At 39.7% G+C, this 20,418-nt stretch overlaps 1 protein-coding gene across 1 annotated transcript in view; it reads right to left on the bottom strand.

Moving 5' to 3' along the window:
* Window positions 1-242: 242 nt before the first annotated feature.
* Window positions 243-20,418, bottom strand: part of RETREG1 (reticulophagy regulator 1) — a 1,271,534-nt gene continuing 1,251,358 nt past the window's right edge. The window contains exon 9 of the mRNA XM_044065221.1: window positions 243-1,804. Coding sequence (XP_043921156.1) covers window positions 1,311-1,804 — 494 coding nt within the window. The 3' untranslated portion in view covers window positions 243-1,310. The remainder of the gene's footprint in view (window positions 1,805-20,418) is intronic.

The following is a 20,418-nucleotide window of genomic DNA, read 5'->3' on the forward strand; positions in this document are numbered from 1 at the left end:
TTCACCTTTTCTTTAGGTAACATAAGCTGAATGAGGGTCATGACCTTTAATAAAGGTCCTTACATGTAATTCCTGGTTTAGAAATGATGCCTACCCTAGAAAACAGAATTTCCTTCTCTTTACAGTTTTCTAGATATAACAAAAATGATGAAGTACATTGTCTTCATATATGTACAGATCCTAGTTTATGTTCTTCAACCAAATATCCAATACTGGCACAAATGCTTATATAAGGAGTACAATTTGTAGATTAACAGTGGCACATTTATTTTCTAAGGTGCTTTAAGAAAGACTGCAAAGCAACAAACATTTTGGCACCTACAAAAAAAAAGGCCAGTTAAGTGCAACACATATGATAACGTCCTCATATTAACAAATGTCTAAGAGCATGGCAAGAAGATTGACAAAAGCAGAAATTTGAGGTTCCAAACATAGCATTAAAGTGCATTTACCAAACATGAGTGAAGACAAGAATAACACAGCTACAGAGACATAATTAAAAAAAATGTGCACATGGTTTTGTTAAAAATGCACTGAGCTATAATGTAAAAATATTAAACTACATGTCTTGAATATTACTATTACACTAAAAGTCCATAATCACTTGCAATTTTTTTGTCTTGGAGATACCTGTAAAGTTCAGACTAACACAGTGGTAAAATAAAAGTAATAAAAGAAACACTTTTCTATAAAATTACTTATCCAGCATGTGTGCCATATGAGATTTTCACATCAAGACATTAAGGTTCCAAAAGCAGTTAGAGATTTGACTGCTTACAGAACATACCTACCCGTCCCCCTCCCAAAAAAAAAAAAAAAACTCACAAAACACATTTTCTTACAAAAAAGGTAACTGCTAATAAATTAGTTTTGATTACACAATACTTGCTGATAACCAGCTAGAGGTAAACTGCATATTATAATCATTAAAGCTATATGGCTGTTAGTTTATGACTCAGAATTTTCATGCACTGGAACTAGTGGTGAAAGTGATATGGCTAGTTTGATTGTCATAAATTTTTTACCATTTTGTTGATCTACAATGTAAGTTTTAAAATCTTTTGAGTTGGCAAGTTTCAGTCTGTGGTCAGCTGAAGAGCTAAATATGGAACATCCATCAATGAACTAAACAGTAAATGTTGCTGACATGCTTTTACTTCAAGGCATTAAACTATGAAGTTGTAAAATTATAGGTATCTACTGCCCGACTATAAGGACAAAGATTACACTCTTCAGCAATAGGGTGATATGCAAATGTTCTCATGTATGTTAAGCCCCACCCCCCTCAGTCTTTATAAACATATCCTGGGTTAATCACTTCCCAGCAAATTTGACAGAAAACCTGATGCCTTTTCCTTCTCTTTGTGCTGAGCTTCTTTACTTTGGGCAATTTCCAGTTCACTTTCACTCTGTTCTAGCTCTGACTGGTCAAGCAGTTCAAAGTCGTCAGCTTCTTCTGTGTCTGTTTCTTCACTTGTGTAGAGGCCAGGCTGCATGGTAAGTTGGTGAGTGGGTTGCAGTTTTCCTTTCAGTGCAGCCGATACTGCAGCAGCGATAGCATCTCCAGCCACAGCGCGGACTATATTGACGGTCTGACTGCTGGTGAGAGGTAAGGATAGCCCACCAGGAGATGGCCTTTTCTGAAGATCAAATACTTGATATTCCATCTCATCACTCTGAACTGGTGGGGTAGGGATGCCAATGCTAGAGTCGTCATCATTTGTTCCATTGCCATTGTCTAAAGAAGGGAATTCTGCAAGGCCTTGAGCAAATAACTCTTCTTGGTCACTGGGGCGATCCAAGTCTGTGATATAAAACATTTTCAAAGAAGAGAAATATTAAAATGACAAATTTTTCTCTGCTTAATTTTTTCATGTACATTTCTGCTTATATTATGCTACACACTAAGACATATTGAGTAATGGCTTTCATTCACCTTTTTACCACAGTATTGCTTGGCTACCTTTGGCATCTATAATGCTACCTACTTTTCCACCAGATGCCTATACAGCCAAGACTTATGCTCCCACCATGTTTCACAGTGTCACAGGACTTGGTTTATAATCAATGAGGTGTTAATAGGAAGGAAAGGAACAACTTCCCTTGTTATTGGAACAATATGTTTACTATAATATTTATTCTCAGGAGCCTTTTATTTGCATTTCTTAGTTTCAAGTTGGTTTGATAAGCTGTTGAGCATGAGACAACAGAGTCTGGAGACGACAACAAGAAACTCCTGAGAAGAAGCAGGAGACCACAAAGCATTTTTTCACAGTGATGGCAAACCTTTTGGGTTTGGCATGTCAAAAGTTCCTGGCACAAAATAATTCAGTGCACTTCACATGAGCAACAAATACAAAAGCAGTGTTTTTGGTAATTCGGGTGTTGGTGATCCCTGACATGTCACCGAAAATGTTGTGGCGTGTTTCACCTTTGACACGCATGTCACAAGTTCGCCGTCACTGAATGGATTCAACTCATCATAAGGACTTAATTTGCTTCCCAGGACCATGTATGCAGTGTACCAACCTCTGGTGACAGTAAAGGCTTCCATGTGACAGCTACCTGAGCATGGGATCCACTGAAGAATTGGAGTGCCTATTTCTGATTGTCTAGCTTCTGCATTGGCATAGACTGAATTTTGTTTCACTCTTGCAGGGGTGAACCATTACATATTTTAAGTAATCAGAGGCTAACTAAGTCTGGCATACTGCTGTGCAGAATAGTGTAAATACTATTGGGAAAGCAGCACAACAACCTAGTCTAGTCTACAACAGGTATGGTAATCCCAGTCTCATCTTAGTTGGGCTCCAGTGATTGTATTGATTTTATTGTCATGCTTGAATCCTCTGTATTAATAATAGCTATTTATTAGCCTTATCAATCCAATAAGTATTGTGTGTGTTTTTATTTGTAGCTTTTGTAAGTGAAGCCCAGTTTTAGTACTATGTTTATTGAACAAATTTGCACCTGTTGACATGCCGTATTCTGCAGAAACTCATCTATTATTATCTTCTTCTTTCGGCTTTTCCTGGTTAGGCGTCTCCACAGTGGATCACCTGTCCGCTCATGATTGGCAGTGGAGTTTTACGGTGTCGAGTTGCTAGCCCAGCGCCCAACCTTCCACAGAAGGCACACACATACTCACACCTAAGGCCAATTTAGAGTGTCCAATCCACCTACAGCATGTCTTTGGGATGTGGGAGGAAACTGGAGCACCTGGAGGAAACCCACGTGACCACAGGGAGGACATGTAGACTCTGCACAGAAGGCACCCCAGCCGAGAATCAAACTGGAAAGCCTCTTGCTGTGAGGTGGCAACTCTAACCGCTGCAACACCGTGGCCGCCCCTCATCTATTATTATCTGTTTGCACTAAAATAAGCCTACATCACAGATACTGTAAGTTGTTATCATATGCTCTTCATTTGATTGGTTGCTCTTAAATGAGCCCTCTCCATACATTTCTGTACTGTTGTTTGGTAAACAGACTGGAAATTATAGTCGTTTTTGGCTATTCTGTTTAATAAAATTTATTACTATCACATTATTACCTATAAATGAAAACAGCTATCTGCTTAACAATAACAATTCCTGACTGGACTTTATCTGTTTGGTTCACTGAAATTAGCACTGTTGTTTTGCTGAATGTAGTGTTATTATACTTCAGTAATATCACACTGTATTTCCATGCTGCTGTTACATTGTTGCTTATTACTGGCAATTATCTGCTGCTAATACTATTTCAGGTAATTCTGCACTGTTGACAATTATTGATACTAGTCAGAAAACAACCAAATTAACACTATCTCAGTTACTGATTTTAGTTTTGTTTTTATCACTGGTGTTGCTGATTGTTTTACTGTTAAGAGATTTAAAGTTACTGCTCTACAATAGTTCACTAAAGACATCTTTAATATTGTTTTGCTGCTTGTGCTGACCACACTACTGTTACTGCACTGTAATAATTTGTCTCACAGTTACTGCAGATGGAACTATTCGGTTTGACTATCTGTAGCTATTGTTCTATTTTACTGTACCTGGAACAATTTGGTTAGACTATTTTTTACCCATTTTTATTACTAGTTAGGTAAAGACATAATTAACCTGTTATCTCAGCTACTGACTGCATGTGATCACACTTTTCGTCACTGCAATTGTTGCACTGCTGTTTGTGCCGAAATTTTTAAGGAAATTCTATCTGTTGCATTTACTGCATTTAAAACTATTGGGTAAGATTATCTGATTTAAATTTGAAGATTGTTGCCGAGTACTTTAATACTGCAAAATATTGCAGTTACTTTTACATTTTTTGCACTTGTGAGTACCACTGCGATTACTTATTGTGTCCAGGGTCTACTTAGTTACTGTATCCAGAGTCTATAGATATATCTCATATTTCTGCATCCTTTGGCCACATCCTATATTATCACCATTTTCAAGTTCAGTTCATTATTTCTTCTGTGACAGACCACCAGCAGATTATTGAACTTTCTTGTTTTTCTCATACCTGGCTGTAATGGAGTCTCTGTGAGCTCTCACTCCATCTATAGCCAGTCTGATACTTCTAGCTTTTCTGAGACAGTGCAGTAACTGCCTTATGCTTACCAAAAACTCTTTACTGCTGCCCATACCTATCTACCACTTAACACAAGAATTATAGAGAAAGCCAAAAATAATGAGGCGGGGGGTGGGGGATAAGATCTAAAATCAGGGACAGGTATTAAATATTACTCTTATAACTTAGAAAGTTTATAGAATAACAGGTTTCGAATTAGCATGCATTTTCTGATGGATGTGAAGTCTCAAACTCAAATATTTGTCATTAGTTAGTGTCTTCACTCCTAAATGATTTACTAATTTACTAGAAAACCAATAACTTTATGAGGAACAGACCAAAAATATGAGGCAAAAATCCGGACATTTTAAGAAAATCTGTACAGTTGAGAGGTATGATGCACACAAACAGCACAGAGCACCTCCACTGTACCAATATACACTGCTTTTGTTAAAAAAACAATCCCTAAGCACCTCAGTCAGACCAGCTTAATAAACCACAGAAATTAGCCAGCTGCATGGCAGAAAGGAATAAAGCCCTGATAAGTGTGCAGCTGTAGGAACTGGCAGGGTGAGAACAAGAAATAGTGGGAATTCCTGACTCACCTATCGGGGGTGGGGTGGGGTGGAGCACTGGCCTGTCACTTAGTGGGCACATAACGTGAGCATTAGGTGTTACATCTCATTAAGTTTGTGCCTTGCAAGCACGTGCTGCAGAATGCATTTGTACTATTATGCAAAGAGTAATTAAGCATGCAGAGGCATGCATTCCCTTGGAGCAACAATTACAGTAGCTCAAAACAGCAACTTGGGGGGGGGGTGTCACAGCTCTGTCAGTGGAGATGGTAGGCAACCACACAGGACCAGCAAGCTGGCCCATGCCCTACTACCTGGCTCTTACTATAGGATAGATGGGCACATTGAGATTCCTGGGCAGGAATGAAGGGACCATAGGGCTCTTGCCTATGATTGGGGATGCCTTTCTCCTGGCTGTTATGAAATGAATGGGCTGATTCACTGAAGGTAGAGGAACCATCAGGCACTTCTTATGGGGAGGGGGGGTTAAACAAATAGCAAAAAAGTCCTCAGCAATTAGTTCAAGCAGTAACATCATTGCTTCCCCCCCTACATGCCCATAGCCAGTGCACAAACCTGTAAGAATCAGAAAGATACAGACTCCAAGGCCTTAAGGTCAACTGAGACTGCATCCAACTACTATAATGATTTCACTAGGCTGAGGGAGAATATAGTGATTGTTAGCTATATTTCTGGAGGCAGGGTAAGTAATATAATGAGGCCCCTTACATCTCTCCATCCTGGCATACATGATTAGGACCTGGTAGTGGTTCATGTTGGACGAGAAGAGGTTAATCTCAACCCAACTGACTTTGGAAAATAGTATGAAATTAAATTAGTGGGCCTAGGCCATAAAGATGTTATCTCACAGTTTTAAATGAAGCCAGAGATGCAGTGTCTGTAAAAAGTATGGTTTATTAGCTCCTGTAGGAAGATTGGAAGTGCTTTATGGTTTTATGACGTCCAGGAGTTGCAGCAGATATTAGCAAGGCACTCTGTGTGTGTATTATTGACACAGAGATGCTAAACCCTGGCAGTTGCTAGCAATAGGGGGGGGGTGCAGGGGAACCAGAAGTCAGATGAGCAGATGTATGTGATGTCATTCTGTAATCTAGGACAAAAATAATGTTTTAATACTAGTTGAGACTGAAGTCTCATGGCAATCTGATTTTGGAACCTGACATCAAAGAATCACTAACCTACTTCATCTTGCCTTGCTCTGGTAAGTGACTATGGAATAGTAACTCTTGAGATCAGTCAGGAAAATATAGTGAGATTAGTTAAGTATTGTTTTTCTGTAACTTTGTGAACCTGTCCACATGTGTTCATTTTAATATTTCTTGTGGCTAAAACTCTGGTGTTTATTGTAATTGGAAATTTAGTATGTTCATGTTATTTTATTAACTATTAAATATATTTAAACTTTTCATTGTGGCTGGTCCTTTAGAGAATATTTTAAACTTTGAGAGTACTCACATTTGTTTGGTGACTCTGTGGCCACTCCTGGAGGACTTGACTTGGACATTAAGCTGAGGACTTAAATCTGCAGCTGTACCAGTGGGGAACCTTACTGGGGACCTGGGAAGGGACAGAGAGAGAAACCTAAACCTTTGTTTGAGTGTGTTCTATGTGTGCTCTTAAGAGAAATTGTGCTTGATACAGAGAGCTACATCTAGAAATACTGGGTGCATCCATTTTTGTTCCAAGTGAATGTCCCTCTCCAGTGTCAGTGGTGAGGATTCAGGCTCTTTGATAACTGGCCCAGAGAGGGGGGAATGTCACATATTGGTGGCAGCAGTGGGATATTAATTGAATTTCTGTAGCCTGTAGGCAGTTGTGAAGGTGACAACTGCCTACAGGCTACAGAAATTCAATTACTATCTTGCTGCTGCCACCAATATGTGACATCTCCCCTCTCTGGGCCAGTAGGCAGTTGTCACTGAAGGTGTGTGTATATATTCTCAGCAGCCAGAAGATAAACATTCAAAGTTTCATTTCACAAGAGTTTTATTTATTTATTTTTTGTTAGTTTAGTTTAGTCAGGAAAAGTAGGCAAAGATGTTAACCCAGGATTATGGCAAACTGACAAAGAACCAGTTGGTCAAGGTGTGTGAAGCCAAAGGACAGGTGCATGCCAACCTGACTAAAGAAGAAATTATTTCAGCCTTAACTGCAGCTGTAGCCCAGACCAGCAACCAGAAGGGTAACCAGTCTGGTGATGGGGATTTGCAGCCCTCAGGAACTGGACAGTTCATGTTTATCTCAGAGGACTTAAAATTCCATCTGGAGTTAAAGAGACTTGAACTGGAGGCCAAACATTTGGAATTAGAATTAGAGACTGTGGCATTTGGAGGCTGAATAAAAGGAGAAAAATATGGAATTAGAATCAGAAAAGAGACTGTGGTGTTTGGAGGCTGAAGAAAATGACAGACTGTAGTGTCTGGAGGCTGAAGAAAATGAGAAACAGTGTCAACATGAGAGGGAGATGCTGACTCTTCCCCAGAGTCATGGAGGCAACAGGAAGGGGAATAACTGAACCCCAGGAGCAATAAAGGTCAGTAAATTTCTAGCACAATTTACAGAGGGTAATAATTGTGATAGTTTTATTCATATATTTGAAAGAGTATGTAAATAGTATAATGTTGAGCAAGGGTTCTGGGTAGTTCCTGACCCCCTTACTCTATGGTAAACTTGCAACTCTAAATTGTCTGATACTGATTGTTTAAACTATGGCAAAGTAAAGAGATGTTTACTTGAATATTTTAAGTTAACATCTGAAGCTTACAGGAAAAAAAGTTTTGTAAGCATAGACGCAAGGCAGATGAAAGTGTGTGTGACTATGTTGCTGAGTTAAGCACTTATTTTCATAGGTGGGTGGGTGGGTGTCAGGTTACTACTTTTGAAGGGCTGGCAGACCTTTTGGTGAGGGAAGAAGCCTTTAGCACTTTGTCCAAGGACATGAGAATCTGGCTGGCTCACCAGGAGAGTAAATCTGCAGATGAGCTGGGGAAAAAATGGGATCTCTATTTAGCAAGCAGAGCATCACTGTACAGGAGGGGATATCCAGTGCTGCACATGGATATAACGGCAGCCTAAAACGGGTCTATAACTGTTATAAGTTCGACTATGTAAATATCAAACCCGGAGGTTCAAAATGTAAGAAATTTGAACGCTCAGAACAGAGATTTTTTTCCCAGGGTTAAAAAATCGCTGTTCCAATACACAACGTAAAAACACACAAATACTTCAGACTATTACGCCCCCCACACCCCCCAACATGGGGGGCTGTGCCCCCACACCCTCCCTACTTAAATATACTAACTCCAAGATCACACCACAGTGGAGGAAACAGCAAAGCCACGGAAACAGCCCACCAATTTTTTTCCCTGGGAAAAAGTTTGGTGTTCCGCGGCTTTGCTATTTTTACATTTCGAACTTTCCAGTTCGATATTTTGGCGTTTGGACACTTGTGTGTTCAAACTAATGATACAGACCCATCTAAACCACCTCACAGAGTCCAACAGTAACAAGGGAAGCCACTAGTTCAGGTACATGGCCAAGATCAAGGGTTAAATGCTTTAAATGTAACCAGTGGGGCCATGTATCATGTGTCATACAGATGTCCATGGAGGCAAGGTGGGGAACAAAAGGTGGAGTAGCCAGCAAGTGAGAATAACAGTATGCCAGTGGTAAGCCGTCTGAAGACAGTAGGGGTACCAAACTATCATCAGAGTTTATATCTAATCTTGGTGGATGGAAAACAAGCCACTGCTAAGAGAGACACAGCCTCTGACATAACCATTGTAAAGCCTGCAGTGGTTAAAGAGGAGCAGTACTTGTTTGAGCAGTACACTCCAGTCAGATCTTTAGGAGGGACCCCATTCCAAATGCTTATGGCCAGGGTTCACCTTGACTGGGAGGGCAGAAAAGGAAGCAAGCAAGTAGGTGTGTTTGAGGATATCCCTGCAGATGTCTTGATATGGATTGATTTTGATAATGCAGTACCTTGTGTGCATGCAGCTACATGCAGTCAGGCTTGGAGACAGGCATGTGGGTCTGGCAGCATGGGGGAGCCCCAGACAAATCTTACACTTGAAGTCAGGGCTGATGAGATGGCTATTTCAGGGAGGGAGCTACCCTGTAGCAGTGAGCCTGAAGGTGGGCCACAGTTACTGGTAGGTACTGGTGTTCCCTTGGCTAAAGTGACTGCAAGGACAGAGGTGAGTGGTAGTACCCAGGCTGACAGTAAGGCACTGCTGTTAGAGGATACCAGAGTTTCTGTGGAAGTGGAGCTGGGAAGAGTTACAAAGACAGAGTTGAGACAGACCCAGCTCTTGGACCCTACGCTAAGAGGATTGATGGAGGTAGATAGGGAGGCGTGTGATTCTCAAGGGAAAGGAGAGTCTGTATACTGGAACAAAGGGTTACTGTACAGAGAGTGGACCCCTGAGGGAGGGCTAGAGGGTGAGGTAATACAGTAGTTGGTAGTGCTTACAACCTACCATCTGGTACTTGTAGCCATAGCCCATGGCATTCCTTTTGCAGGTCATATGGGCATAAAGCGTACCAAGAGACAAATTATGCAGAACTTTTACTGGCCTGGGATTGCAAGAGATGTAACAGGGTACTGCAGGACTGGTGAGCAGTGCCAAAAAGTAGGCAAGGCAGGAGACACGGTTAAGGCTCCTTTGATGCCTTTGCCTGTGATTGAGGAGCTGTTTTGGAGAGTAGCTATGGATATTGTGTGGTCTCTGAGTACCCCAAGTTCCACAGGGAAGGAATATAACCTGGTGGTGTTAGATTATGCTACTATATACCCTTAGGTGGTGGCTCTGTCCTCCATCAAGCAGAGAAGGTGGCAAATGCTTTGTTAGAGATTTTCATCAGAGTAGGTTTTCCGAGAGAAATACTGACTGACAGAGGTGCCAGTTTCATGTCAGACTTGCTGGCTTGTCTCTGGAAGTACTGTGGGGTGAAGCACCTAAATAACATCCCCTACCATCCTCAGACTAATGGTCTTTTGGAGAGGTTAAACTTTACACTAAAGACCATGCTATGGGCATTTGCAGCCAAGTTTTGGAGAGAGTGGGACAAGTATTTTCCCCTCTGTTGATTGCATACAGACAGATACCTCAGGAATCCACAGGTTTTTCACCCTTTGAGTTGCTGTATAGACATAGGGTAAGGGGGCCATTAGATATGATTTGTGATGAGTGGGAGGGTGAGTGCGAATACCACAAGGAGTCTGTTGTGGCACATGTCCTAAACCTCAGGATAATGCTTAGGGAGCTCATTAGCTTGGTCCAGGAGAACCTGGCAGGAGCCCAACAGCAGAAAAAGGTCTGGTATGACAGAAATGCCCGAGCTTCAGAGTATGATGTGGGACAGCAGGTGATGGCTATCATTCCTGTCATACACAATAAGCTGCAGGCAGCTTGGGAGGGACCCTTCATAGTGGTAAGGAGGTTCAGTGATGTTAACTACATGATAGAACTGCTAAGTAGGAGGCAAGGGCCCAAATTGTACCTTGTTAGTATGATGAAACCATACCATGATAGGGAAGCCCTTGTGCTAAGTATCTGCAGTATAAGGCAGGAGGAGTCTGAGGGGGGAATCTATGACTACAGCAAGCCAGCCAACAAAATGCCAAGTTACTATGGTGTAGCCTAGGGTTGGAGACATATGACATGATAGTGCAGCACTGTAGTGGGGTCAGCAATGCCAAGGCAGATGGGATCTCAAGACAGGGTATGGGTTAATGTATTCCCAGACAGGCCCATTTCTCTCAAGCAATGTTCCTCAAGGGTCACTTGAAAAACTACCTTGAGTCTTCAAAGAGGGGAGAGATGTGACAATGTGAGGTATTGCCAGCTATGCCAGGAGAAGTAGGGTAGTGTAACATATGCCAGCACAGCTAGCTGGAATTGTGTAAAGAATTATATGTGACTTGCATATCAAACTGATTTGTACAGATGCTTGTGTTGAAAAATGCATTTGTAAAGCTGCTTATGTTAAAAGTGTACCATCAGTCTGCCATGCTAGACAGAAAAGGAAATATATATGTATTATTGTAACTGTTTAAATGTATATTTATATGCATGCATGTTTATATGTTTGTATGTATATTTTAATTTAATACCCACTTCATTAACTCAATCCCATCTCTTATTGGTAATCCGTCTAATCAACCTCTCACTGTACCCATTCCCTCTTCTAACTCCCCATCTCCTTCTCTTTCATCCCAGTCCAAACAAACAAACTACATAAAATCTCTCCTTTCCAAACTTAAACACTGCTGACTAGCAGCTGATAAATTATCTAATAAATTCCTTAAAATTGCTGCCACCTCAATCTCCTATCCCATATCAGCCCTAATCAACCATTCTATCTCTGAACAATATGTACCCCATCTATGGAAAATATCCCATATCATTCCCCTACACAAAGGCTGCCCCTCTACGGATCTAAGTAACCACCATCCCATAGCCATACTCTCCCCTCTAGCCAAAATCTTAGAAAAATGCATTCACTTCCAACTTCTTACCCACCTCAAACTCCTCTCCCCCACACAACACGGCTTTAGGCCAAAACACAGTACCAGTACTGCCCCGCTATCTTTCACAAACACCATTCAAGATCTTATAAACAGAGGCCAAATGGTCTCCTCCATATTCCTTGACAGGTCAAAAGCCTTTGACACCGTCTCCCACCAAATCCTACTAAATAAACTATCATCCCATTGCCTCAACACAACAGCCCTGTCCTGGTTCCATAGTTATCTTTCTAACCATCAGCAAGTCACCAAATAGGACACCCTGTCCCCCCTTCTACCCATCACTGTTAGTGTACCCCAAGGATCCATACTTTTCCCCCTTCTCTTTACAATTTTTACTAACAGCCTCAGTTTTACAACACAACTAGGCTCCATAGTCCAATACGCCAACGACTCTACATTAATCTGCACAGCCCCCATCCATCAGGACCTCCAAACAAAAATGCAAAAATCTTTCCAGGACATAGAAAACTACCTCACTAGCCATCAACTCATACTTAACCCCAACAAAACCAAGTTAATTGTCTTCAATTACAATAAACCCAAAACATGTCTGACTTCACTTTATATCCTTTCCACAGATAGAACCAAAATAGATCCCACCAGTCAAGCCAAATGTCTAGATGTCACAATCGATGATAACCTAAGGTTTGACACCCAAATTTCCCTCACCATCAAAAAAGTCCACTCCAAACTTGGCACCCTTTACAGAATTAAACCTTACCTTACAGACAATGCCAGACTAGCCACTGCCCACACACATCTACTCTCCACCCTTCTTTACGGCTCCCTAGTATTTACAAACATTCGTAAATCTGACCTAAATAATCTGGAATCATGCTACAACAAAATCGCCAAATTTTCCACAGGCCACCCTTACAGATTCCACCATTGCTCTGTACTCTCCCAACTTAAATGGTTAGAGCTACCAAACCTTCTAACATTTAACCAACTGTCCATAGCCCACAATATAATTCACAAACCTAACAACTGCCCAGCACTCAACAATCTAGTCTAACCCAACAGCAATCCTAGAGCTCTAAGATCCTCAAATAAACTATTGTTAAAGATTACCCAAGCCCACAAAAAACAGGGCACTGCCCTTTTTCCCATAAAATTGGCAAACTGTGGAACACTGTTCCTCAACCTATGGCTAAAACACCCAAAATTCATGAGTTTAAAAACCTCCTTACGGAACATCTAGCAAAACTCCTAAGTACCATGTTCAATCATGAAATTTTGAGCATATGGCCTTGACCATATGCATTTCAAGATTTCAGCCGTTCGACCTTCTGAAGGGGAACCATATATGTGTATATATGTATATATATATATATATATATATATATATATATATATATATATATATATATATATATATATATATATATATATATATATATATATATATATATATATATATATATATATACACACACACACACACACACACACACATATATATATATATATATATATATATATATATGCGTGTGTGTGTGTGTGTGTGTGTGTGTGAGCATGTATACACACAAATCTGTAATACATTTGTATAGACGACAGAGATGTAGCTATAGATTTGTGCACAAATACAAACAAAAGCAAAAGATGAGGTAAAGCAACTGCCCAATTTGCCATGATTATTAGAAACCTCTCTCTCTCTCTCTCCTCTCTACCATGAGAACAATGCTAACAACGCTATTATTAAACCCCCTGCAGAGATTTTAGCACCTCATGCCATGCCAGTTTTCAGATATCATGCTCAGAAGTTTTTTTAACTCATTCTCATGGCATGTGTACATATTGTAGAAAAGGTCAATGAATTACTGAACTTCGTATCATGGTTTTTGATACTGTGTTTTCAGCAAGAAGACAAAACATTCACATTATGTGTGTCTAAGATGTTAAATGTGCATTTTGGTGGCTTGCAAGTGAGACATTGCATAAAGTTACTGTAGTCCACCTCCCGTGTTTCAGCGACTCCCACAGGATTACATACTTGAATCATTACCATACAGCTTGTGTGTTAATGGAGTCATGCACTGAGTATAAAGTCTGCATTTTATTTATTTTGGGGTATGATATCTTCTTATGAACAAATGTGTATCAATCTGTCCACATTACCCTGTAGTCACAATTATAAACATGGAAACTTTATTAAAGATTTATAGGTGAATATTAAATTAATTGCCTGGAAGGGTTATTTTAAGCCTAGCCAATAACCTGATGTCAGAATCAAACCTTGTACATTGTCTATAAGCTGAATACCTTAACCATTTTGCTACCCCCTCCCCAAAACTATTATACTGATGAGTTATTTGAAGGTTAAGAATCAACATTTGAAAGCAACTCTGCAGTTTTTGCCATCTGCTGTTCATGGATATTGTAAGGAACGGTCAAATTTGTTTTCTAGAAGAAGGAAATTTCATTGAAAATAATTACTTATGTGCCAGCCAGATCTTGGTTTCACCATTGAAAACAATAAAATAAACCACGGGTCAATCAAACTGTAAATGCCCAGGCTGCAGTCATATGCTGTTACAGTTAAACTTCAGTTCTACTACAACCGCAAATGATAAGCAGATGAGTGTATGACTAATATTATACAAAATATCACAGAGTTAAGTAGTACCTCTACAGATCAAACACAGATGTGCTATCACTACAATAGAGCTGTGTTACAGAGCACTTGGTTTTGAGCATTCCCAAGTACACAGCTTCTACTAGCCCACAATATCAAACCAGTCTTACAGTGCAGTAAAGTCCTGTACTCACATACAGGATGAACTTTGCAACACAGGTACCATGTGTTCTGCCACAAGCTTATGTTGCACTTACATAAGAAGCTGCAAAACAACACAATACTTTGTGTTCTGCAAAAGGTTTACTTAGGGTTTTCATACAGAGTTGCTAAGTAGTAGTTAGTATAGCACTGAACCACTGATGTCCTGACTTAATGGATTACTGCTGAAAAGAACTGTCAGAAACACTGAGTTCTTTAATGCTAGATGCAAATCTGGATGTGATAGTGGCACAGACACTGTACAAGCAAATTTCAGAATCCTGGAGAGACAATGATGGTGTTTGTGGATAGCACAGCCTGCATTCATCACTATTCACGGCTGGTAGTAAAAGCTTCAAGCTATCCATTTTTATATCATACAAAGCAACCAGTTTATTGTACTCTGACCACCTGACATCCATCTATAATAACAGTTAGGCCACAGTCCCTGCAATCTTGTTTTGATTCACACAATGTCTAAATACACCTGCCTGTTCTTAAAGCAAAGGGCTTGAGGGAGGCAAGTTAAGGTTTATCTTGGAGATATGTCTGCCTTCCTCAGAAAAATGGAGGTGAAGAAAAGTTAAATATCCTATAAACAAAATGAAACCACTGTGTCCTTAATGTGACAGCATGATAAGTAACAATGTTTGCTTCATGTTTAGATGTCTGTAGTAGTTCCAGTGCATCATGCTGGCAAACCAGTCTGGAGGTGTGCCTGTCCTTAATGAAGAGAGAGACTCCACCACCGTTAGTCTTCCCGACCTCATTTTGGGGTTCGAATGTGTGGAATGAGGTACAGCTTGGTAAGGCGGGGGTACTATCTGCAGCCCTGAACCAAGAGTCTATGACCACACAGACATCGGCATCTTCCAGTGCGAGGAGAGCCTCCATTGAGTGCATTTTTCAGGTTAAGGTGTTAAGCAGTAAGACCTTCAATTTGCTTTTTGACAGATCTTTTATATTGTAAGATTTGTCTTTGGGACATTGCCTAAAAAAAGGCACAATGGTGGAGACAAGAGCCTTGGCCAGGATGAGGAATCCCAGGGGTGACAGGTGGAGGCCATCTCTGGCAAAGCATTGAGGTCTGTCAGTTATGTCATCTGAGGCAGACAGATACTGGATCTCCTTGGCTTGTCAGCTTTCTAAGTCTAACTCTGACAAAAAAGTTTCATATAAACCAGTAAATGCCTCATATATGTAAGGTTACCTGTTTATAACAGTGGCCTAAAAAGTATATCACAAAAACTCAAAAGGGTTAATGTCAGCAAATCACACTGCACCAAACCGCCCAGTTCTGTCAATAGAGTGGAACGTGGTGAACAGACATAATAAAGGTGGTAGGGTTATCTGGTGAGACTACACTGCCTAAATGACAACATGACTGTTAAATTCCTAATCAATGAATGCAACAACTAGTGCAACCCATGATAAATATGCTTAATATTCGTTCACATTGGTTCTTTGTTTCTTAGTTCTGCTGAACACAAACTAACGTCTTTGCATCAATTACATACCACTACTCACATTCATTATCTGCAAATGCATTATCAATGGGATGGCGAAACAAAAAGTGAAAGGCTATGAAAGAATAAACTGTAGCATGGCCTCCACTATTTTAATAACTTCAAAGCTGAATTACACACTCATTTACTCACCCTGGGATGTCTGAGTCCCTCAGCTATTCGCTTTCACTTTGTGTCACTCACTGTTTCTGTCGAAATTACAATTTGTTATCATTTTTTTTTACAACTATTCTGAAAGTGCAATTACTGAATTCTCTACTCTACAAGTTCCATTACTTCTTTGGTTTACAGTTGTATGGAATGAATTGCTGGGAACGTAACAGGAGGCTGGCTAAGTGGGTTATATACACACTGATGTTTCATGTCTCGCGGAATGAGTACATGCATGTAGAACTGTACTACAGTTACCAGCTAGTTGCTTCCTTTTTTAGCGTAGCTCTGCTGGAATGGCTTCTCCCCTAGGGAGAGACTCAGTATCCACAACTGCAGACAATGACCACATTGATTGAAATGTTAAAAATCAAAAAGGGAAAAACGCACATGGCAATGCCTATTTGTGTGGTGTTGTAATACTTTGACCAGAGCAAAGATAATACTATCCCAAGTAATTCCTTTGGCCTTATGTGCTGCCAGTATACTTGTCAAGTTCCTAATTTCGCAAGAAGTCCAGATTTGTGAACTTTACTGTACCTCATTAAACCTTCTTTTTTTTTGACAAATTGTTCAGATTTGCAGTCATTAAATAATAGAAAGCATGTAAGTTTTAGCCTTCAGGGCCACATGATGTCAGCGTTAAATTTATTTATTTTACATTTGTTAACCAGGTAGAGTCTGGATGGGCAATTAGCCCGTTTTCAGCAGAGACCTGGGGGGAGAAAAGCTCCATAGCAATACTACAAAAAAGATTACAAAAAATTTTAAAAAGATTTACAAACAATATACAAAAAATTTGACAGTTGCCAACAATCACATTTTACAAAAAGGGAATGTAAAACAGAAAAACATTACATTTTCTAAGACTTACTACAGACAGTAATAAGAAACCAATTAGATATATAAAAAACATTGTGGTATTTTCATTTGGTAGAAGTAAGACAAGGAGAAGTTAGCAGAAAAGAAAACATTTGATTGATGGCATAAGAAACTAGCCAGGAGTATTACAGGAGCATAGCCATTGTTGAGTAAGGTATTCCTTTAGGAGTTATTTGAAGCTATGACGATCTGCATTTTTTAAGATATTCTGGTGTAATAGGCTCCACTCTTTGGCTACTTTGAAGGAGAAGAGAGAGTCACCAAAGTAATTATAGGACTTTGTTACCTTGAGTATAAGTTTATCTGATGATCTAATAAAAATAAAAGTGTAAATAAAACAAAAAAAAATTGGGATTTGAAGGGACCACTCTGGAATTTCTGACACCCTGTTATTTTGCCCCTCAAAACGCGAAATACTGTGGAATTTGGTATGGTTGAGAGGTATGCTCCGGGTGTGCTGGTTTCTCCCACATTCCAAAGACATGCACTAGGTGGATTGGACACTCTAAATTGGCTATGGATGTGAGTGTGCATGCGAGTGTGTGGTCAAAACACGTATCCAGCTCTTTCAACCACTGCTTTAAGGGTGCTGCTTCCTTTTACTACTATTATCAAATATCTTGCATCTAAAATTAACACGGCAAAGTGGATGTTAAAGATGTCATCAGCAAAAACAGAACATAAGCCCCATTCTTCACATACTCCTCATTATGCATCTGATTAATAAATTTACATATTATAATTAAGTGTATCAGTTAAAATTTTAAAGGTAGTAAAGATTTTTTTTCTTATTCGTCCCCTTCCTTTTAAAATATGCAAGTAGTGGGTCGTGAAAAATTACCATTTTTGAAAGTGGGTCTCGGCCTACAAAAGTTTGGGAACCATTCCTTTATTGCAATATTACAGCTTACTGATTTTTCTTTTTAAATGTGACATAGGCAATTTATTTTTCAAGGGCAGCAGGCACTGAATTTGTTGATGAAACACTGAAATATGAAGGTGTTTGGTAGCAGCAACCCCTTCGTTAGTTATAGCTCTCTTTAATATGGAATTATTCAGATGGCTTTTACTTCTGCAGAGATTGAGCACATTAACTGATATTGGTGGATTGTAATGACAGAAGTCTGAGTGGTCGTTTATGGTTGAAATGTTCTAAAATGGGTAGTTTTGTCATTATTGGTTCACTTGTTTTGTCTCATTGCTGACTGGAAAAATGTTCAAAACTACAAATTTAAAAGACACTCTAACCAGTGGTGCTATATTATACAAGGAATATAATTTAATACAATCAGAAAGGTGAATCAAAGAACACATGCATGTATGCCTGGCCCTAAAAATGTGTGTAAAGGGCCTATGTGCTCAAAGGTAGACTTAATCCCCCACTGGCCATATGCATTTTCTTTGAATGTAGATTTTAATGCCATTTCAATAAATGTGAATTTCAAGGGCAGAGAAGTTTACTGTTAATGTTAAGTTTGTTTTTATTGTGAGACTGTACTGCTTGATTTAACAAATGTCTATCAGTGTTTATGCTATAAAACTTTACATAAAAGTTTTAAATTCAAATATCTGTAATCATTTAGAAGTAAAGAAGAAAGCAGAATGCACACTGACAGGATTGAACAGTGTTTATGATAACCGGGGGGAGAAAGAGGCACATAATGGGACAATAGAATGACTGTGGGGGGGGTTGCTATGGGGAATGGGGATGGCCTGCTGTGGAGGGGGGCTGCTTTGCGTTGCCTTCAGAAACTGCGTGGAAACACAAAACTTTTTATGCTAGCAACGTTTTGAATTTATAACAGCAATATTAAAGTTTGTTCCGATTTTTGGGCCTTTGTCCCCCCCATTATTTTTGGCTTGTCCAGATTTCTTGTACTAAGAGATTGAGAGATATGCACGAGGTGAATTTTTTGGCATCTATGTCATGAACATATAATACTATACTTATGATCATACATCTGATCATAATCCTCTGTATTATTACTCTAACTGGCATCTGAGTAACAATCATTCAATTCCACATTACCTATACATTAGAGTGACAGGAGGACGGAGGGGGTGGGGTGGGAGCTAATATAGTTTCTGCATTCGGCAGTAGTTTAAATGAATGTTTTTTTAGTACTAATAATAAAAAAAACTACAGTTTTCAATACAAGAGAGACTGCATATGCAAAGAGTCATGCACAAACTCTTGTTGAAATTAAGTTTAGCAAAAGAAGTCTTCATTTGTGATAATTAAGAAGTGTATATGTCACTTTTAGATATTATCCTGTACGACCACTAGAGGAGTATTATCATCCCTATTAGGTACTTCAGACATTCTAGGGTCTGTGACACTTTAATGTTTCTGAGAGATGCTCAGAAAAAGGTGTACTCATAGGTTCATAAACAGGAACTAGGGTAGTTGCCTTTGAGGGCTATTTTAGGACTAACCAATTTACTTTTTTGTCCTTGAATTAACCTGCCCCATCTGGTGTCAGATTGGCCATACTCATCCCATGGTTGATAATTATATATTACCCCTAGTGAGTGTAGCTGGGATCATACCATAAATAATTTGAGAGGACCCATGCATGGAATAAAGCATTTGGGAAGTGCCTGTGTTTATTAGTAGAACAGGGGCAGTCCTGGGGTAAATACTTTATTACCCATCCATAGATTCACGTTGCTCTTGAATATGCACAGGGATGATCTTTGTTTTACATGGATGGGAAGTTTGTTCCAGAGCAGTGATGTCCTCTGTGAGATGTACCTGTTCCTCCAAACTGTTCTGTTAATGTTGCAGAAAAGGTATAAATCCCTCGACTGAGTATTTCCGAAGGCATTTGACTTGCTGATGTGCAGTAGGTCCGTCAGTACTGGGTTGGAAGATGCTTTGTATACAATACACAGGCCACCTCTTAGCAGTCTGTAGGATACCGAGCATAAGTGACAGGACTTTGATGTGGTTCATGTAGAACATATTGCTTGGGACTTGTATCCTTTTATAAGGTATCTCTGTGGGCATTCCAGTTGTTGCATGTGTCTAGACAGATGCATGCTAGAGGGGGCATTATACTCAATGACTGGCCTAATAAGGGCTACGTAAAGGGGATCAATGACATTTAGAGTTCTGGATGCAATACTTTTGTTTATAAGCTGCACAATATAGGACTTTCTTATGACAGTGGACAATGATGGTCGAAAGTTATGTCACATAAGTTCCCAAATACCATACAATTTGGTCAATTTTTGGGTCATATCATCAGTGTGGTAGTTTTCCAGGATAGACAACTTTTCAAAGGAAATGATAATGCATTTTTAAGCAATTAGGGGTGGCTGAGGTGGTGCAGCAGTTAGCGTTGCTGCATCACAGCAAGAGGTTCTCTGGTTCGATCCTCAGCTAGGATG

This window comes from Protopterus annectens, chromosome 3.part0 (genome assembly GCF_019279795.1).
Source record: "Protopterus annectens isolate FY-2018-M chromosome 3.part0, PAN1.0, whole genome shotgun sequence".
Taxonomy (NCBI): domain Eukaryota; kingdom Metazoa; phylum Chordata; order Ceratodontiformes; family Protopteridae; genus Protopterus; species Protopterus annectens.